This window comes from Rhinopithecus bieti, unplaced genomic scaffold (assembly GCF_001698545.2).
Source record: "Rhinopithecus bieti isolate Rb0 unplaced genomic scaffold, ASM169854v2 scaffold_79104, whole genome shotgun sequence".
NCBI lineage: Eukaryota > Metazoa > Chordata > Mammalia > Primates > Cercopithecidae > Rhinopithecus > Rhinopithecus bieti.
Genome location: NW_016829090.1, coordinates 27,370 through 50,000, shown reverse-complemented (window position 1 = coordinate 50,000; position 22,631 = coordinate 27,370). Strand labels below are relative to the sequence as shown.

Genomic DNA, 22,631 nt, shown 5'->3' with positions numbered 1-22,631 from the left:
GATTTTAAAATTATGAAGAATGACTTGATATTCTTACAGTTTCATCAAAATCCATAAAACTGAAAAGCAGAGTGGCAGGAACTTAGCTGTATTCTCGAAATCTGGCATGTCTCTTTACTAAGTTCTTAAGCCCTCTTCCCTTTATTTTTTGTTTTTATTTTTTGAGATGGAGTCTCGCTGTCTCCCAGGCTGGAGTGCAGTGGAATGATCTCAGCTCACTGCAAGCTCTGCCTCCCGGGTTCGTGCCATTCTCCGGCCTCAGCCTCCCAGTAGCTGGGACTATAGGCGCCCGCCACCATGCCCGGCTACTTTTTTGTATTTTTTAGTAGAGACGGGGTTTCATCGTGTTAGCCAGGATGGTCTCAATCTCCTGACCTTGTGATCCGCCCGCCTCGGCCTCCCAAAGTGCTGGGATTACAGGCGTGAGCCACCGCACCTAGCCAGCCCCTTCCCTTTTTTACCCTTCCTGGGTATAGGTTAAATAATGCTGTTGCTGCCTACTAAGGAATGAAACACTTACTAGCTGTCCTCACACTTTTTCTGACAATTTATTGCTTTCCTTTTTAGAAGTAATCACCTTAAAAGATAATAACATCGTCATAAAAAAAGTAACATCATCATGTTTGCCTAATGAGTTGAAAATTTTAGGAGGTAATAAACACTATTAAAAAGCCTCTTGTATCTTATAACTCATGCATACATATATAATTATGTACTAAAACATACTAATCTTTCCTAGGAATAGTTTTCAAAGAAGTTTGAGAATTTAAAAAGTAGGCTCATGAAAATTTAGACATAGTATACTGCCAGGCATGGTGGCTCACACATGTAATCCCAGCACTTTGGGATCACTTGACCCCAAGAGTTCAAGACCAGCCCGGGCAACATGGTGAAATCCCATCTTTACAAAAAAATACAAAAAGTAGCCAGGCATGGTGGTACATGCCTGTCGTCCCAGCTACTTGAGAGGCTGAGGCAAGGGGATCGCTTGAGCCCAGGAGACAGAGGTTGGAGTGAGGAAGAGATTATGTCACTACACTCTAACCTGGGAAACAAAGAGAGACCCTTTTCAAAAAAAAAAAAAAAAAAACAACAAGTATACTTAAATCCCTTTCAACTTGATTTATACATTCCTTTCATATTATATGTCTTTCCTAAGTACTTTGCTAAAAAATTTTAAATGGCCTTGGTTCAAAATTTGTAAGTCTTGACATTTTTAATCTGGAGAAACAAAATACAAATTAGAATTTAAATCTCATAAGGCTCTTATTACCTACACCAAGATCTCATATGTACTTCTAAATACCTTATCTTACCACTATGTATTCTGTGATAGGTGGCATATTTTGGATATGTTTACATATGTAATATTCAATATCTTATTTTTTAAAAGTACAACTGACTACATATATAGCAATAATTCAAGTCTGTGAACAATAGCAGCAAAAACCACCCAAGAAACTTACTTGAGCATAACGTCAGATTCTGCCACAATTTCTTTAAGTTTAGCTTTTGGTAAAGCTTGTTCAACAAGCAAACCATGTGATTTAGTATACCTGGAGTTTACGACCAAAGGAGAAAGAGTATCAATTAAGACAAACTAAAATTATTATCTTTATTACAAAGCATTCTTCCATGTGAGAAAATCTGTTCCTCATATTTGGATTTAAATTTTAGAGACTGAAATTCATCACTAATGAATGTAGACTTCATGTCTCAAAATGTGATAGGCATGTTCTTACTGAGTTTCCCAGTCCTCCCAAACCCAGACTTAGCTTAAATATGTTAGTAAGGTAATGAAAGGAAACTAGCTATAAACCTTTCCTAATTCTACAGATAAAAACTCGATCCAACCTATGGGTGCATCATCCTTTCTCTGATTACAGTAAAATGAATTACAGCAAATGCACTTTTTAAATTTGTTTGTAGTTTGAATTTTTTACATACTGAAGATGCTATTTAGTGAGCAAGAGAGAAAATCTGTTATGTATAGATTAGCCTGCTTTATGTAAAAAACACCTATAATCATAGCATTTCAGTATAAAGGGCCCTTAGACTCTCTAACCCATTACAATCATGTAAGGAGTCACTAAAAACAGAAAGAAAGAAAAAAAAAAAGCCTAACTCTTCATCTGATACCTAAAAATACCCCTATAATATTCCTAAGTCACCCTCCTCCCTGCCTGGGTCAGCTTCTATCATGTCAGTAAACTCATTCTCCCAGGGAAGCTTATTCCATTGCCAGAAAACTCTAATTGCTAGACGGGCTTTTCTTTTCTCATGCTGAAATCAATCTTCTATCTTCCAAGTCTTGTTCCAGTTCTGCTGCTACCAGTTTGTAGACTTAAGTCTAATATCTTTTCAACATTTAATACCATAAATACAGATGAAGTGTGCAACTGTTAGGTAATGGGACAATAAAGACAAATTATTCTTGGTCTCCTAAGATTTTAAAACAAGTTGTTGCTTCTCAAATTAAAGTATTTTCTATTCCTTGAAATGTTCCTCAAGTCGGAAGGCCCAAATTCCTCTGATTATTCTGGTGGACTACTCTGACTCCTTTAAATTTATGATCTATTTTTTTTTTCTTGGTCACTATTGTCATGGTTTTTCTTAACAGCATTCTTCCAGAACCCAACACAATGCTTTCAGTGTGATCTGCTTGGAACACTGCATTTTGATTAATGCAACCAAAGGTTGATTTTTTGGTAACCATATCACCAGCTGGCTCTAATTGAGTTCAGAGTCAGTTTAAATCTTTAAACCTTTTCTTTACACATTAAGCCACATCTTGTCCATATACTTAAAAAAAAAATTCTTGTTTTTAATTTGAGACTTAAATGCAGGACTTTTAATTTATTCCTACTGGACTTCACCTTAACTAAACAAAACAAAAGGAATCCTAAACTGTTAGAGAGATTAGATAATTAGAGCTCATTTTGTTATTCAATGTTCTAACTTGCATAATTTATTAATCTGTTTGTTTGCACTACAGGTAAAAAAATAAGCCATCCGTTTTAACTGCACTGTTGTTTTATTATTTTTTTAAATCCTCCTACTGCCAAATATACTTACCATTCCACCATATAAGGGTACTTCTCTTCTACAGTAAGAACAGGATCAACTTCAATAGCGTAATATTTTTCCTTTAGTTGCAATAACTAGGAAGATATGAATAAATTAATCATGAAGATTACATGAAGATATATCTGCTTGGTTTTATAGAAAGCAAAACAATGTAAACAAGTATTTTCAATAAACTGCTTTATAAGTTTAGCTAATGTATCAATTGAAAAAATATTTGTTGATCTTAGTTGACATGTAATCATATATACCTGCAAAAAGCTACCTTTCTTTTGTAAAGTACTTTTAGGCGAGTAAAAACCAACAGTAAAATTATCAGTACAAAAAACACTTCAGTTTCATATAAAGGTATTAAATTTGATTCACATTTCAAATTGCATTTTGTTAAGATATACACAGATACATACTCAAGCAAAGTACTGAAGCAACTTCCTCATCAACTTAAAGGAGCAAAACCTACAGAAAACCAAAGTACTTTTGTTTTAAATCTCCAGTTAACGTTGCAACACCAGAATACTTTGGTGATCATTTAAGAGTTTTAAATGAATTTTTATCTCTAAAATATGTTTTGAATGTGTAATTCATACAGCAAATCTACTATTTACTGCGTGCTTACTATGTGCCAGGTATGGCTGTAAGCACTTTACGTCCATTCTTACTTGTGTGAATGCACCTGAAGAAATTCTCAGGCAAAAAGGGTAATGAAGTCTTCGAGTGACTATGGATTATTGTTAGTGTTTACCTTTTTTCTACATTCATCTGTAACCAGCTTACAGTTGTCAATGATATCTAAAGATAGAAAGCAAAATAAGCATTAAAAGAAATACTCTGATTGATGCTACCACTACTATGAATAATTTGCTATAAAGTAATGGCAAAAAACTCAATTACTTTTGCACCAACCCAATACTTTTAAGTAATGCCAATCAACTAGCATGGTTATTATAACTTTTGGTCTCAGTGGTATAATTCACATGACACTGTTAGGGAAGTTAATGGTTTAAAATCTGAGATTTAGTGACTGCTTGCTTACACCACTGAGATAGACAATTCAATATCTTCAAACACTATGAACTGTGTATTGATCACTTCCATTTTCTTCTTTGTAGTTAAATAGAAGAAACACATATGGGAAATACATTTTTTTCTAAATAAAAAGATAATAAATGCTTAATGTAAACACCTGGAAAATCCAGACCACTGTAAAGCAGAAAACAAAACTGAATGGTAAAAGTTTTACCATTCAATAGTAAGTAGCGAACAATATTTTAGTATATTTCCTTTCAGTCTTAAGATTTCATGTATATCAATTAGATAAGAGATGATACCAAATCTGTAATTATGCATTTTCTTTTTCATTTCACATTGTAGTCTGCATTTTCCATGTAATTAAAATTTTGGTATGTGAGCAGAAAATAATTTATATCATTTCTGCAGCATTACACTTTTAGGTTGCTTCCAAGCATCTGCTATTAGTAGTAATTTTATGTTGAGCTTAGTCACCATTATTTTGTGAATAAAGCTTTTAAAAAACTGCATTTGGGATTACTTACAAATTCTCTAAAGAGGACTTAATAGGGCAAAGGATATAAATATTTTAGTGTCTTTTTTTTTTTTTCGAGACAGGGTCTTGTTTTGTCATCCAGGCTGGAATGCAGTGGTGTGATTACGGCTCACTACAGACTCGCCCTCCCAGGCTCAAGGATCCTCTCAGCCTCCCAAGTGAGTATCTGGGACCACAGGCACGCCACAATGCCCAGCTGACTTTTTATTTTTTTGTAAGAAAAGGTCTTATCATTATGTTGCTCAGGCTGGTCTCAAACTCCTGGGCTGAAGTGATTATCCCACCTCCACCTCCTAAAGTGCTGGGATTATAGGCGTGAGCCACTGTGCCTGGCGATTTTTAGCGTTTTTTTAAATACAAATTATCAAAATAATTTTTTTCTTTTTTTTTTTCCCCCCAAGATGAAGTTTCACTCTGTTGCACAGGCTGGAGTGCAGTGGTGTAATCTTGGCTCACTGCAACTTCCACCTCCCGGGTTCAAGAGATTCTCTTGCCTCAGCCTCTTGAGTAGCTGGGATTACAGGTGCCCGCCACCAAGCCCAGCTAATTTTTGTATTTTTAGTAGAGACAGGGATTCATCATTTTGGCCACGCTGGTCTCGAACTCCTGACTGCAAATGATCTGCCCACCTCAGCCTCCCAAAATGTTGAGATTACAGCCATGAGCCACTGTACCCGGCCCCAGAATAATTTTTCAATTTACATATGTACTAAAAACAAATGAGAGAGTTCATTTCACCGTTTTCCTGTCAGGTTGAAGAGTGTTATTTTAAAACTCACAGCCAAGTTGGAAAACAAAAAAGACATTAAAATTTGGTAAAATTCCTAGAAAACAGAATATTTGATAAATGCCGCTTCTTCAGGTTAACCCAAAGTTTACAACCTATTTAATTATTTCTTGAATAATGAATAGACTGTATTTGGCAAGAAATATTTCAGGAGTCTCCGATTCCCTTTGCTACCAAAACCATACATGAAAATAGCCATTTATATAATATAGGAAAAAAATACCTCAAAATATAATAAGAAAAGCAGGTCTCCTCACTGTCAATGTCCAAAAAGAATTTTAAAAACCCAGTTATCTCACAGGTAATATAGATAAAGAGGATCTTAAAATAATGATGACATGCTTTTGTGAATTTGTTTACAAATACCACACTTACTATGACATGTTGGGCATCTTTTCCCTTTGTATGAAAATCTACTGAGTGTCATATCAAAGTCTGTTATTATCTGTAAGAAAAGAGTGAAAGGCATTATTGTAAACACAGCCCACATGGCCAGAATTTCTCTGTGCTACCCAAACACATACTTCATGCTTTCCTAGATGCACAGGACTGTGCTCAGTCTCTGGTCCACACTGTTAAGTTATTTTCTTTACACTGAATCTTCTCATGCGGTTCATTTATAAAGTCCTGGGAATAATCTTAACTACAAGGTGCTACCTTGAGTGCCCTAGCACTGTCACCAAATAAATCTGAGTAGTAATGCAGCCATAAAAAACAAAGAGATGCTGTCATTTGCAGCAACATGGGCGAGCCTGGAGGTCATTATCTTACGTGAAATAAGCCAGGCACAGAAAGACAAATATTACGTGTTCTTATTCACATATGAAAACTAAAAAACTTGATCTCATGGAAGCAGAGAGTAGAAAGATGGTTACCAGAGGCTGGGAAAGGTGGGAGGGATGGGGAAATAAAGAACAGTTGATGAATGGTTATGAAAATACTGTTAGAAGGAATAAGTTCTAGTGTTTATACAGTAGAATGACTATAGTAAACAGTATTTTATTGTATATTTCAAAATAGCTAGAAGAAAATGTTTAGAATGTTCCCCCCAAAAGAATAAATATTAGACATGGCAGATATCCTAATTACCTGATTTGATTATTACACATTTTATATATATTTGAAAGTATCACATGTACCCCATATATATATATACAGTTATTATGTATCAACTTTAAAAAGTGAAAAAATCCAGCCGGGTGTGGTGGCTCATGCCTGTAATCCCAGCATTTTGGGAGGCCGAGGTGGGGAGATCACTTGAGGTCAGGAGTTCGAGACCAGCCTGGCCGACATGGTAAAACCCTGTCTCTACTAAAAATACAAAAATAGCCAGGTGTGGTGGCGTGTGCCTGTAATCCCACCTACTGAGGAAGCTGAGGCAGGAGAATCGCTTGAACCTGGGAGGCACAGGTTGCAGTGAGCTAAGCTCATGCCACTCTACTCCAACCTACAGAGTTAAGACTCCGTCTCGAAAAAATAAAATAAAATAAATAAATAAAAATAAAAATTTGAAAACATCTGATTAATTGGTATGGGAATTTGCAATTGCAGGTGATATGGTTACTCTTCTCACTAGAGATTTTCAACAAACTTGGTCAATGCACAAATATGCAGTGGAAGCAATTCAACTATATGAAGCTCTCAGTTACTGATACTGTTACATGCTGGATTTAACTTGCTTATTTAAGGTAAACTATACCAATGAATGAATGCACACTGAAATAGCTGGCCAGCTCCTGAAACTTAGGAGACTGTGTTAAATATTATTTTTCAGAAATGTTTTAAAAAAAGAGTATTTTTTTTACAGAATATCCAGATTGTCAATTTACATGTAACACATTCCTTTAAAACAGAGACAACTTTTTAAAAACTCAACTATCCCCTTAATAAAGTTACATCTTAATTTGAACTACTACGATTAAAACATGAAAGAGCAACTTAAAACTATACCCTTTTAAATATTATCCTTAAAATGGTTTAATGCTTATACACAGCATGAGTTAGCTTAGTACTTAAGACTAATAAAAACTTAAGAGTATTTCAGGGTTATTAATTTTGTTTTCCAATAGGGTATTCTATTTTAGAAAACTCAAGATATATATTTTCTGGATTTTATATTCCTAAAGGATAGGCAAAAACTGTCTACCTAAACTTGTTGTACTCAGATTTTGTCAAACAGGAGATGAATGAGTCTGCTTTAACATCAAAAATAAAATAAGGCTGGGTCATGATGGCTCACGCCTGTAATCCCAGCACTTTGGGAGGCTGAGGCGGATGGATCACTTGAGGCCAGGAGTTTGAGACCAGTCTGGCCAATGTGGCGAAACCCTGTCTCTACTAAAAATGTAAAAATTAGCTGGGGACGGTGGCAGGCACCTATAATCCCAGTTGCTTTGGAGGTTGAGGCGGGAAAATTACTTGAACCGGGAGGCAGAGGTTGCAGTGAGCTAAGATTGTGCCACTGCACTCCAGCCTGAGCAACAGAGCAATACTCAGTCTCAAAACTCAAAAAAAAATTAGCTGAGTGTGGTAGCTGGCAGCTATAATCCCAGCTGCTCGGGAGGCTGAGGTATGAGAATTGCTTGAACCCGGGAGGAGCAGTGAGCCAGGATCGCGCCACTGCACTCCAGCCTGGGCAACAGAGTGAGACTCCATCTCAAAAGAAGAAGAAGAAGAAAAAGAAGCCTTTATTATTAAGCTTTTATTTTATTTTTGGAGTGCAGTGGCATGATCTCAGCTCACCGCAACCTCCGCCTCCTGGGGTTAAGTGATTCACCTGCCTCAGTCTCCCAAGTGGCTGGGATTACAGGCATGTGCCACCAGGCTTGGCTAATTTTTGTACTTTTAGTAGAGACAGAGTTTCACCATGTTGGCCGGGCTGGTCTTGAACTCCAGACCTCAGCCTTGTCCACCCGCCTCGGCCTCCCAAAGTGCTGGGATTACAGGTGTGAGCCACTGTGCCTGGTCATTTTTTTTTTTTTTTAAATAGAGATGGGGTCTCACTATGTTGCCCAGGCTGGTCTCAAACTCCTGGGCTCAAATGATCCTCCTGCTTCAGTCTCCCAAAGTGCTGGGATTACAGGCATGAGCCACCACACACAGCCAAGGCTTCTTGATGATTATTCACCTGAAGTTTAGCAGCTCCTCCTTTGATAAGACCACAGATAATTTCTTCTACTCTTGTAGGGTTCTTGATTCGAACTGAACTTTTCTGGAATTCTGGCATCTAAAGAGTAAAAGAAAATTAATTAGTTTTCATTCTTCTTTCCTCAGGTTCCTTTGATACCAACCAGAAGCTTGTCTTATTTAAAGACATAAAAATGTTAAGGCATTATTTTTAAAAAGCAAGCCACCACATCAAATTATCATTTATTTATCTTATTACTCCTTTTTTAGACATGCTGTCTTGTTTTGTCACCCAGGCTGGAGTGCAGTGGCACAATCCTAGCTCACCATAGCCTCAAACTCCTGGGCTCAAATGCTCCTCCCATCTCAGCCTCCTGAGTAGGTAGAAGGCATGCGCCATCATACCCAGCTAATTTTTAAAATTTTCTGTAGAGGTGAGTGAGGTCTTGCTATGTTGCTCAGGCTGATCTTGAACTCCTGGCCTCAAGCAATCCTCCCACGTTGGCCTTCCAAAGTCCTGGGATTAAAAGTGTGGGACACAAAGCCCAGCTCCCACTATACCATTTATACACACAAAAATACTTAAAACGTATCAGTATTTTCTAGCTACAGAGTAAGACAAAACTACATTTGTGATTCAATTACATTATCAGAGAGTATATCTTTTTCTAATTATAAAAGCTATGCATACTTACCACAGAAATAACAGTAAAATATAAAACAGACAATAAAACTGCCTGTAGTTCAACTACTTGAAGATAAACAAGTAACATTTAAATTTATTTTCTTTAGTTTCATTTCTGGTTGGTGATGCAATCCAGTCAAGGAGCCAAAAATCATATTTTAACATGACTATCCCAACATACCTCAATGAATGAATTTTTCTAAAAATCTTAAGATGAACCCCATTAAAGCCTCCATTTTATATATACAATAAACTAAACTTCACCCTAATACCTAATATAATACTTGGAGAATATCCCTCTGAAACATCATATAGAATTGTATAGTTTTACTCATCTCAATTATTACTTTTGCAATCTGGCTTTTACAAATTAATACATACAATTTAGCTTCCTAATATTTATATTTTAAAATGATCCTGAGCAGAAGGAACAATATCATGATTATTCCACCAAAAGTTTTTGTCTTTGTATAATTAAATATATTAAATATTTAAAAAATTGAAAAGCGCCTTCAAGATCTTGCTCTTTTTTTGTACTTTTTCCCAAATAACATACTGTTCTTGGCATATATTTTACAATAGGATTTATTTCAAATTGAGATATACTGCCAAAAAGTATTGTGCCAGGCACGAGTGCAACATGCCTGTAACCGCTACTTTGGAAGCTGATAGGATCACCGGATGCCCAGGAGTTTAGACCAGCCTGGGCAACATAGCAAATCCATCTTAAAACAACTGGATGTAGGCTAGCTACTACAGAGTATGAAGACTTTAGGGTTGGCTCAACAACTTAATCTTAGTATTATCTTCTGTTACTACTACTTTATCACAAAATAGAATGAAACTGATTAGAGGAAAAAATCAGAAAGCTCTTACAGCACACGTACAACACAACAAGGAGGGAGAAAATTATGCTCATTTTATAGTCAGTTATACAGTATAGGCAGTAATAGTACCCCCACCTCAAAATTCAGGCTCTATACTGGTTTGTTGGGGATACTAACTTTATATATTTTTTATTCGGGCATGTTATTAGGTAATATTAACATGGTTCATGTGTTGTCATGCATGGTTATAAAAATTCCCTGGACGCTTCCTTATTCTTTGCTATGAGAGAATCCTGACCATGGTTAAATCTATCAGATGCTGTGGTTCCTACCATAATGGCGGCAAGAGTTAGAAAAATCATAAAAAGGCTAGCCCTGCTCCCCAAAGCTGGAGATGATAATGATAAGTGTAGAGGAAGGCCGGGAGCCCGGTGGCTCAAGCCTGTAATATGCGCCAGCACTTTTGAGTGTCTCCGAGACCGGGCGGATCACGAGGTACCAGGAGATCGAGAGCCCATCCTGGCTAACACAGTGAACCCCGTCTCTACTAAAAAACAACAAAACCTAGGCCGCGGCCGTGGTGGCGGGCGCCTGTATCCCGCCAGCTACTCCGGGAGGCTGAGGCAGGAGAATGGCGTACCCGGAAGGCGGATGCTTGCAGTGAGCTGAGAATCCGGCCACTGCACTCCAGCCTGGGTGAGCAGAGCGAGACACCGTCTAAAAAAAAAAAAAAAAAAAAAAAAAAAAGAAAGTGTAGATGGAAAGGAGGCCAGGCACGGTGGCTCATGCTGTAATTCCCCAGCACTTTGGGGGTTGGGAGCAGGGTGGATCAGCGGAGGTCAGGAGATGCAAGACCATCCTGGCTAACATGGTGAAACGCCCCATCCTCTTAAAAAACAAAAAATTGCCTGGGTGTGGTGGGCGGGGTGCGTGTAGTCCCAGCTACTTGGGAGGCTGCGGCAGGAGAATGGTGTAAACCAGGGAGGTGGAGCTTGAAAAAAATAAAGAAAGTGTAGAGGAAAGAGAAGTGCTAACATTAAAATTTTCTCCATGGATGAAAGATCTACCACCTACAATACACTTAATTTTAAAAAGCCATATTTAAGTAGGATGACCTGCAATGCAAGTAAACTTGATGTAGTAATACTTTTAACTCAACTGAATGAGTTTCAATGGATTAAAGGTTATGTATTTTACAGTGATTTTTCAATAGATGGAAAGGCAGATAGGCACTGGTTCCTACATTCTTTTTTTTCATACATTAACCCATTCACTCGCCTAACTAATATTTACCATGTGTCTACTTTGTGCCACACATTCTTGCTAGATGCTAGGGATATGATGATGAGTAGTATTTACTCTGCTTTTCTGCTGAGTTTTAGGGACGACTGCTGTTTTGGAATATCACTTCTGTAACTCCTTTAAAATACCTCAGCTAATAAGTTTATCTCTTGACAACTAATTTCTGTTCTTACCTCAGCCTTAACTGGCAGATGCACAGAAATCAGCATATGTTTGATTCAATAACCAATCCATTATGGTGAAAGCAACACAGGATATATATCATAGACTATTTTTTCACCAAAAAAATTAAATATTCGATTTCAGTGTACCCATACTAAGATATCTTGCCTCAGACAAATGACAGCTTCAAGTTTTTGATAACGGATAGGAGAATCACACCAACACCATTTCGAAGAAGGCTGGTTTCTGCTACACTGACAAATGTAAGATTGGTTTATTTTATTTTTATAGAGATAAGGTCTTGCTATGTTGCCCAGGCTGGTCTCGAACTCCTGGGCTCAAGCAATCTCCCCGCTTCAGCCTCCCAAAATGCTAGGATTACAGGTGTGAGCCACTCCGCCTGGCTAATGCTGGTTTACTATAAATCACAATGGACGAAAGAGAACTGGCAGCTAAAGGCACTGGTGGCTGGCTCCTATACAACATACAACCATTAATTTTCAGATAAATAAGTAGTGAAAACACAAATGGCACGGGAGTAAAATAATGATGAAATAGGTATAAGAAATATAAAAATGACCATTCTATCTGTCTTGGGTTATGTAGTATACTATACTCCTCTTCTGCAATACACAATCAATGTCACTGATCTGTATGAGAAATACTTCACAAGAACTTGAGATATTGGGTATTTTACTCAAATACTTTATAATATAGCCAAAGAAAGAGAATCCAAGACTCCTGTATGGAATATGTCAAAGAGTATCATAATATAAGCACACTGTAGAAGTATGATGAAATACATCACATACTTTTTGTTGTTGTTTTTGTTGAACATGCCCCAACTGTTGCATGAGACCACATACTTTTGTTACCTCCACAAAGTCCTTCTGTCTATATCCCTCTTAGAAAAACACAGACATGGTTTGGTGGCACATAAATAATGATACTTCAAATTTGAAGGGCAAGTTATTTTGAATTGTCTGAAAAATTTTCAATGTGATTATGACATAATTTTATGAAAACAAATAAGAAGCTAAAATTTCCATCATTTGTGATAAAAAGAGAACAAATTCATTTTATAGTAAAGCCACAGTGTAAAATGTTAGGGAGGGAGAAATGCCTTTCTGAAAAGAATCAGGGTATGTTGGTTGATTGATGCCAAATCTGAATCAACACCAAAAATGATTAAGAAAGACCTAAAACACATTTATTTTGACCAATATAAAGATGAAATGGATTTCAAAGTTATGCCATTTTTATCCACAACTCAATTGCAGTATTAGATTATTTGATATGATCTTGTAGATACACTGGGACAAGATAAAAATGAGAAGCTCGAAGGTACAGCTGCCAAGTTTTGGGTGTGGCTTGGTATCATCAATCCAATGATAATGTTCCAGACTAGGGATAATCCTAATTTCCAGGATGAGATTATGACAACTTCAAAGTTTAATTCTGTTTGAACTAGATTTCAAATTATATTAAATTTTGATTAAAAAAGAAAACATGGCCAGGCATGGTGGCTCATGCCTGTAATCCCAGCACTTCAGGAGGCCGAGGAGGACCACTTGAGCTCAGCAGTTCGAGACCAGGCTGGACAACATGGCGAAACCTCATCTCTACAAACAATACAAAAATTAGCCAGGCATGGTGGTGCACATCTGTAGTCTCAGATACTCGGAGGCTAAGGTGGGAGGATTGCCTGAGCCTGGGAGGCAGAGGTTCCAGTGAGCCGACATCATGCCACTGCACTCCAGCCTGGGGGACACAGTGAGACCCTGTCTCAAAATATAAATAAATAAATAAATGAGAAAACAATTCATATTTTAACCAACACTAAAAAAATTACTTGTACTTTTAATTTATAAAAATATATGTTCATCTATATGAGTTTCATTTATTTATTATTTTTAGAATTTGTTTGGCCGGGCACGGTGGCTGGTGCCTGGAATCCCAACACTTTGGGAGGCCAAGGCCAGCAGATTACCTAAGGTAAGGAGTTTGAGACCAGCCTGGTCAACATAGTGAAACCCTCTCTCTATTAAAAATACAAAAATTAGCTGGTCATGGTAGCACATGCCTGTAATCCCAGCTACTTTGGAGGCTGAGACAGGAGAATTGCTTGAACCCGGGAGGTGGAGGTTGCAGTGAGCCGAGATGTCACCACTGCACTCTAGCCCGGGTGACAGAGCGAGACTCTGTCTCAAAAACAAACAAACAAAAAAAGGCCGGGCACGGTGACTCATGCCTGTAATACCAGCACTTCGGGGGGCCAAGGCAGGCGTATCACCAGAGGTCAGGAGTTCGAGATCAGCCTGGGTAACAGGGTGAAACCCTGTCTCTACTAAATATACAAAATTAGCTGGGCATGGTGCCACATACCTGTAATCCCTATTACTTGGGAGGCTGAGGCAGGAGAACTGCTTGAACCTGGGAGGTGGAGGTTGCAGTGAGCCAGGATTTTGCCACTGCACTCCAAGCCTGGGTGACAGAGTGAGACTCGGTCTCCAAAACAAAAAAAAATTATTTTTTATTTTATTTTATTTTTTGAGGCAGGGTCTCGCTCTGTCACCCAGGCTGGAGTGCAGTGGTGTGATCTTGGCTCACCGCAACTTTCAACTCCTGGGCTCAGGCGATCCCCCCACGTCAGCCTCTCAAGTAACTGGGACTATAGGGGCTCACCACTACTCTTGGCTAATTTTTGCATTTTTTTGTAGAAACAGGGTTTTGAAGTGTTGCCCAGGCTGCTCTTGAACTCCTGGGCTCAAGCAATCTGCCTGCCTCAGCATCCCAAAGTGTTGGGATTACAGGCATCAGCCACTGCACCTGACTTATTTAAAATTTTTTTTTGAGACAAGGTCTCACTCTGTCAACCAGGCTTGAGTGCAGTGGTGTGATCACAGCTCACTGCAGCCTTGACATCCTGGGCTCAACAGATCCTCCCACCTTAGCCTCCAGAGTAGCTGGGACTACAGTCATCTGCCACTATGCCCAGCTAATTTTTTAATTTTTGTAGAGACAGGTCTCACTATGTTGCCCAGGCTCGTCTCAAACTCCTGAGCTCAAGTGATCCTCTTGCCTTGGCCTCCCAAAGTGCGGGGATTACAGGCATGAGCCATAGCACCCAGCCTCAGTGAATTTTAAATTACCTTAGTATTATCCTACATTTTTCTGGAAATAGCCCACATAAAAATTAGTTTGAATCACTTAAGAAATTCCAGTCAGATGTTTTCAGAGAAATATTCTTTCTTGGTTTTCCACTGTTTATATTTGGTAGCAACAAAAGACTTCATTACTGCAGTGGTACAAAGAAGTAGGCACTACAGTTTTTATCCAACTACACAGAAAGTATAGATTTAAAGCCACCTATTCAAACTGGTACATTTGCCCATACACATAGATGATACTCTGATTTGTTTGGAAGATTATGCACTACTAAATTTTAGTAATGGTGATTTCCCTTGCCTATTATATATTCAGTCTGTTTCCACATTAAGATAGTGTAGGCAGGGGGGAGGGATGGCATTGGGAGTTATACCTGATGTAAATGACGAATTGATGGGTGTTGATGAGTTGATGGGTGCAGCACACCAACATGGCACATGCATACATATGTAACAAACTTGCACGTTGTGCACATGTACCCTAGAACTTAAAGTATAAAAAAAAACAACAAAAAAAGATAGTGTAGGCCAAATTCTTTCATTCCTTCACCACATATTAAGTATACAACAGTGTGTGAAGCCGCTCTGTAAGAGAAACATAAAATATAAATCTTACACTCAAGGTGCATATTCTCTAATGTGGATTATAAAATAGAAACCCAAATAATTAATACATTGCCAAAATGTCCAGATAAAATGTAAGAGGAATAGAAGAGACAGAGATTTCTTCTTCTGGGGTCAAAGGAGTAAGAGCCAACAGAGGTAGGCTCTGGAAGAGAAACAGGACTTAGATATGCTGAGATAAGGGAGGAATCAAAGTGCAGGGTCTAATGTGGGAAAAAGAGAAATAGCTGTTTGTCTAGAACTTAAGTGTACACAGAGAAGTGTGCGTGTAAAAAGTCTGGACAGAGAGATCTGAATCCTGTTCATGAGAAGTGAAGAATAACATGGTATAAAGTTGCCAATATAAAAGACATATGAATATTTTTAGGAAAGCAAACTCAAGGTAAAAACTGTGTAAATTAATGCAATAATAGTTAAAAAAAAAATCTTTTGCCCTATTTTCCTTCAACAGTCTGAACAACTGTGGGGTGAATACACTGCTACTTGCCTCTACAGACACCTTCTAGAGGGCTCTAGGACCCAGATAACAACATTATACAAAGAGGATTAACATTGTTTATATGTCAGGGAATTCCTATACTGCTTGTGTTCATATAAGTTTAAAAAAAGTCAACCCAAACAAGAAAATAAGTTTTAGACTGGTTTAATTCTATGTATCAAAGAGATATGCTCAATTCCAATGAATCAAGTGCCAATCATTCAATGGATGCAAAGAGCTGCTATTAGGTTGAACCACATAAAACTGGCAATATTGGACTATATTTGACGTATAAAAACAACAATTGCATGCGCTTCAATCTAAGAGCAATAACTAAACTGACGATGACTTAATCACCATTTTGAGTCAACTTTCACCTTTGATCCTACACTGGTTGAGGGAAAGATGACCAAGAGATTTATTAAGTGTGACCAAGTGCTGCTTGCTTGCTGTGTCATGCTCTAGTTTATAGGCCAGAAAAAAGCTAGTCAGAAAGAGAAAGCTGAAAAAATAAATGGAACAGCAGAGGAGGCACAACAATAAAAAGAACACAAAGAGAAAACAAGAGATCACAGGGCAGTTGTTCCCTTCAAAAAAAAGGATTTTTTAAAATTGTTGTTTTTAAGATTTTATCACTTTGACTATGGAGAACAGATGTAATTTCTTTTCACATATGCAAATAAATATGCCAGTTACACAGTTAAAACACTCACTAACATAATAGAGTAGATTAATATTTAATGAATGCTTAATCTGTGGTTATTAGAAACTTTATATATGTTTTCATTAAGTATGAATAATAACGCACAGTTGGTGGTTTCACACCCATTTCTTTTTTTTTTTTTTTTTTTTTTTTTTTTTGAGACGTGAGGTCTGGCTCTGTCTCCCAGGCTGGAGGTTGCAGTGGCCAGATCCTCAGCTCACTGCAAGCTCCGCCTCCCGGGTTTACGCCATTCTCCTGCTCAGCCTCCGGAGTAAGCTGGGACTACAGCGCCCGCCACCTCGCCCCCCGGCTAGTTTTGTTATTTTTTAGTAGAGACGGTTTCACCGTGTTAGCCAGGATGGTCTCGATCTCCTGACCTCGTGATCCGCCCGTCTCAGCCTCCCAAAGTGCTGGGATTACAGGCTTGAGCCACCGCGCCCGGCTCACACCCATTTCTTAAAGGTAAGCTTACTGCTCTCATTCAGGCCTATAGAAACTAATAAGGAGTAAGATTTTTTTTTTGAGACGGAATCTCGCTCTGTTGCCCAGGCTGGAGTGCAGTGGCACAATCTTGGCTCACTGCAGCCTCAGCCTCCCAGGTTCAAGCCATTCGCCTGCCTCAGCCTCCCCAGTAGCTGCGACTACAGGAGCGTGTTACCATGCCCGGCTAATTTTTTGTATTTTTAGTAGAGACGGGGTTTCACTGTATTAGCCAGGACGGTCTTGATCTCCCGACCTCGTGATCTGCCCACCTCGGCCTCCCAAAGTGCTGGGATTACAGGCGCCTAGCCAGAATGAGTTAAGATATGAAGCCAGTTCTGACTCCAAAGCCTGAACATTTCCTATCTCATCCTAATATATATAATGCAACTCTACTGTCACGCAAGAAGTATTTAAAAAATTTCTGAATGCTTGTCATTTAAATTAGGAAGCCTACAATAATGTATTTCACATTGTATGATTTAAGTGTGTTATTGCTGAGCAAAGAAAATTTAGCATAAAAAGGAATGGGGAAACATTTTATATTCTGAGAAGCACAATAATGTGCATTAGATTTCAAGCAAAAACNTTTTAAAGATAATTTGAAATTCAATTCAATAAGTATTTGAGGTTTATTTTGTGATGCACTGCGAAGAAAGAGTTGTATAAAATTTCAGTCCCATAATTATGTTAGAGACAGAGGTAAAAGTGGTGAAGATTTACCATTAATAAATGGAACTGGAAATAGGCAAATACCCACCATTTTCACATGTACAGCAGACTCTTGATTAGTCATTTCTTGGTTATCCAATCTTCTGGATTTTCCCAGGTGATGTCACAGCAAAAGAGAAAAAAAAAAGTACACGTGACATACATAAATTTCAGGTTCTTCCTGTTATGCTAATAATATACTAAGGTGGTATTTTTGGTATGACTTATTTTGTTTTTTAAGAATGTTTATTTTATGTACAAAGAAGTAACATGGTTTCTTTCATTGGGTGGATGCCCTGGATAATCCATTCAAGGAAGATCACTTAGTCCAACTCAATGAAACCTATGTCCTTTGCGTACTGACAGAAACACTGACAGCACATATAAAGGCTGTGTTTCCGGATCAGACTATGCTGGTTTGGGCAGATGTGACAAGAGCGAGAACCCTGGCCCAACTTCTGTGGGTGGCTCCAGTAAGGCTGCTGGTGACCCATCTTGCTTTCGGGAGTGCAATGAGGCAAAAGGCTTTGTTATGATTTAACATAGCCTATATTTGACATATAAAGCATCTTTTTTTTTTTTCTAAGAAGCTCAGCAAGGGTTTTACTCTATCCAGCATAGTTTTGGATTAAACATTTTGTATGGAGAATCTGAAGCTCTCCTACAAGAACTTATATGGTATTAAGAAAACTGAATAAACAGTGAAAATGAAGTACATATTTGCAAAGAGCACTTTATTGCAAGAATATTTTATCAACACTTTCTCTACATGTAAGGATGAAGTTTGTGGGAAAATTCTGCATTGCTACTACTGAATCAATATAGGAATATACAGACAGAACAAAGTAAGGGAAGACATAACACAAAAGTCCAATTTTTCCTTCAATTTTCTTATATTAAAATCTTTAATTTTTTTTTTTTTTTTTGAGATGGAGTCTTGCTCTGTTGTCAAGCTGGAGTGCAGTGGCATGATCTCGGCTCACTGCAACCTCCGACTCCCAGGTTCAAATGATTCTGCTGCCTCAGCCTCCCAAGTAGGTGGAACTACAGGCGCATGCTGCCATGTCTGGCTAATTTTTGCATTTTTAGTAGAGATGGGGTTTCACCATGTTGGCCAGGATGGCCTCGATCTCCTGACCTCGTGATCCGCCTGCCTTGGCCTCCCAAACTGCTGGGATTACAGGCGTGAGCCACTGCGCCTGGACTAAATCTTTAATTTTTAAATATGATATGACTAAGATATGAGCTGCATTTGAATTGAGCATTGTGTCTAGCACAAAATAGGTATGTGACAGTGTTTATTAACTGAATGAACCTTTTAGGCTCTGGGTGAAGTTTAAATATATCTGTTCATCAAACAAAAGGAACCAGTTTTTAAAACATCCCTCATCATTATTCTAAGGTTTTTTGTTGTTGCTGTGTTGGTAGTATAAAACTTAGGGAAAATTACTAATCTATTTTTGTTCCATAATGACTTTACTTTTACTTCATTTCAGATAAGTAAAATTTTATAATTAAAGCACTATTTAAAATGGCAACTTAGTTGAAGGGGAGAAAATATCTGACTTTTTCTTAAACTCTAGTAATGTAAATTGGACATTAGATCTGTGTTCTTTATAATTAAAAGGTGTTATAGCACATACATCAAATTTTCTCAAATTCTAAAATTTGGTCCCTACCCTCTTCCATTTTAAGTCCATGAAATTACAAAATGTCTTTTTCTTCCTCTCTCAGAAAGCCTGCTAATAAGTTGACAGTCTCATAATTGATGGCATCTTAGAATTAAGTAAACATGATTTCCAAATAGTAAGATAACTTGTAATTTTTCACATCTGAAAAAGAATGTATCTGCATATGAGTGTGTGTATATATATCGATATAAAGATGTATATATCTTTATACATATATACACAGATATATATATAGACACACACATATATATACATACACACATACAGTATATAACTCAGAAAACATTTGATCACCACACTCAAAATATAATGGTAGTTTGGGGATTAGTAGTCTTTAGCTTAGATGATTGTAGTCAAGTTTAAGTAGACTTTCGTTGGTCTAACTTTTTTCTTTCATAGTCATCCAGATTTCTAACAAACAAGGTATTACAGAAGCTGTATGCAAGTCTATTTCTTCATTCATAGCAATCAAAGCCTAATTATTAAATGCTTACAGCTTTTCTTTGATGTTTAATATGTGAAAAGTGGTTTAGATTTTTCAAAGAGCACTATTTAAATAAAACCATCTCATTAGCTTGAAAAAAAGGAAGAGTGTGGAGACTGTGGAAAAGTCCTGTAGAGTTTATAAAAATACCGCATAATCTGTGAAACATTTGAAAAACTCAAGGGCAAACAATTCACGCAGTGAAGAATTAAACACATTTTAATATCTAGGAATCTAAGATCTTTTTGTTACACATTCAGGTAGTAGAAGCCCTCTCTAGTCTCTGTCTCTGAAGTATGGCTCTTTTTGGAACATACATTTTGAGTTTACAGGGGAAAAAAGTCAGTATAAGTTGGTAAAAGAATGATCATCTTTCTCATCATCTCATCAAATAAAAACAAAGAGTGATAAGAAATTTGATGGCCAACTTTAGGACCTTTTTTTTTTTTTTGGTAAGTATACCAGTAATTCGTGAATACTATGCAAATTTCAACTGAAGAGCTTTCATTCTTCCCAGTCCTCGCTAGCAATCTGATCAGAATTTATCTTTGTTCAAAGATAATCGCACATAAAGTGATACTGCAGTCCTTATACAAAAATTGCTCTAAGGTCTATATCATTTAAAAAGTGTAAAGACTCAGGTGTAAAATGTCAGCATTCTGGCACTATTCTAAGGAAGACACGGAAAATTAGGGCAGAGTATTTTTAAACCAATAGGCTTGTAAACCTATACCTGGTATATAAAGTTCTGGCTTACTTTGCCAATGGTCATCTGCTGCAGATGCTTCAAGAGAAGAGTTGCTGGAAAAAACACATCAAGTGTAGAAGACGTGTTCAAAAATAGAAAATACTGCCCTTGAACTATGAACTCTCTTCAAAGGAAGTTTTAACATTTTAAGTCTTCAGAGTCTTTAAGTGTGAACTGGAAAATGTGGAAACTGGAAAATAATTACTTTGTGTGCTTTCTGTATGAGATTAAGGTCTCTACTATAGCAGAGTTCTTTACAAGGAATATGTAGGACAAGGCTAAAGACTGAAGCAAGAGGTAAGAACTTCACAACACAAACTTGACAACTGAAAACTTTATCATGGTATTTCATTCTGACGATAGTTTACAAGTCAATTAATGAAAATTGACTGGTATGTCTACATGAAAAAAATTACCTGATTTAAAGCAAGTCTTAAAGTATCTGAATGCAAACTGATTACTTTTAAAGGTCTACTTGACTCTGTCTTACAGGAAAGTGAAAATGATTAAATTCATGAATATAGCTTTAAAAATTGTGACTGCTTTAATTGTGATACTCGCAGAAACATGTAAACTACATTGATAAGGAAAGAATATTGTGAATGCTAAACTGTATATTACTTACATAAGAAGAGGCATATATTACTATAATATGGACACAGTATCAGCAACAGTACCAAACATCCATGGTGAATCCATTCTTCCTATAATTTTTCAGTAACCTGTACTATTTGACTTTCTTAAGCTTGGGTTTTTTTTTTTCTTTATGTTTCTTAGGGTGATTAGCACATGCAAAATCAAACTGTAAGTTCATCCTTTCTGTATGGTTGTAATAATTTTGGGGGGCATTTAAATAATTTTCCCTAATTAGATTTTCAACTCAGCGCTGGGGAAAAAGAAACACACAAGCTGCAAAGTGAAACTTTTCTGGATACAAGCATAAAACAAAAATGAAACTAAATCGCAAAGAGTGGGAGGGGTAGAAGAGGATATAGGAGGAAAGAGGAAAAAACAGATTTCAAAAGCTAGTTATTTAAAAATGGGCAATTTAAACCAATTTTCCTAAATGGTAAAGCAGCTACGGAGTCAGAATTCTGTAGACATTTATGCAAATAAATAATTTCAGTGTTTAGAATTTATTCCTCTATCCTTCCCACGCTCACTGCCTCTAATATCTAATAGTATCTTTTCAAGATAAGTAAACCACACACACAGCACATGGAAACTAAGTAATTTATACTGACAACCCTTAAGGCACTGAGTTCTTCTGTCCTTGAATTTGTCCTGGAACAACAGCATAGGTGACAAGCAATACCCAGAGATGCCGGGCTTGGATGCAGGCTGCCAATAAAAACTAAGCAAACTGCTTTAAGAAACGATCTGCAGCATGATCTAACTTATCTGACTTAAGGAAAAAAAAAAAAAACTATAAAGTGTAGAGAATTAAATTATTTAAATATAACTTAGCCATAATATTCTAGGCTTTTACTATAAATTTTGAATCTTAATTTTAATATATAATTTGTTATAAATCTGTAATCTAACTTTTATCAATTCATAAAACATACCAGTGATAATCCCACTCTGTAAAATCCTGGGTAAAGCTCACATGCACAAAATAAAAATCGATAATCTATATTACTACCCATAATAAACGTTTCCTAATCCTAGTAACACAAAGCTTGTGGCTGTCAGTAAAACTGAGTCACATAGCGACTGAATGAACACCACAATTGAATCTTAGAGTGTTTCCCCTCAACCTGGAAAGAGACTTCTGAAGGTACTTTGTTTTTTTTTAACATCTACATGTAAAACAAGAAGCTCTTAAAATTAGAACATATAAAATGTAATTTCTGAGACCTAAGACTCTTCAAAGTTTTGCACATTCACTTCTTCACAAATTATAAAGAAGTTTTGCATTATACTGGATCATTCTTTTATTTCCTAAGTTTGTATTTTAAAATGCCCAAAATTTCAGTAAGATACAGAATCAAATAAGAATCACATA

General features: G+C 37.1%; 1 protein-coding gene and 1 pseudogene across 4 annotated transcripts in view; both read right to left on the bottom strand.

Moving 5' to 3' along the window:
- Positions 1-22,631, bottom strand: part of NT5C3A (5'-nucleotidase, cytosolic IIIA) — a 52,103-nt gene that overhangs the window by 4,529 nt on the left and 24,943 nt on the right. For 2 of the 4 annotated variants that reach the window (XM_017864658.1, XM_017864659.1), the window contains exons 2-7: positions 17,750-17,804; positions 8,563-8,661; positions 5,811-5,880; positions 3,827-3,873; positions 3,076-3,161; positions 1,467-1,556 (exon numbers count right to left, since the gene is read on the bottom strand). In XM_017864658.1, coding sequence (XP_017720147.1) covers positions 1,467-1,556; positions 3,076-3,161; positions 3,827-3,873; positions 5,811-5,880; positions 8,563-8,661; positions 17,750-17,785 — 428 coding nt within the window. In that variant the 5' untranslated portion in view covers positions 17,786-17,804. Of the gene's footprint in view, positions 1-1,466; positions 1,557-3,075; positions 3,162-3,826; positions 3,874-5,810; positions 5,881-8,562; positions 8,662-15,078; positions 15,117-17,749; positions 17,805-22,631 lie in introns of those variants that run through there. The other 2 variants (XM_017864660.1, XM_017864657.1) reach the window with 2 other exon arrangements.
- LOC108523890 (40S ribosomal protein S29 pseudogene) lies at positions 17,820-18,588 on the bottom strand (annotated as a pseudogene).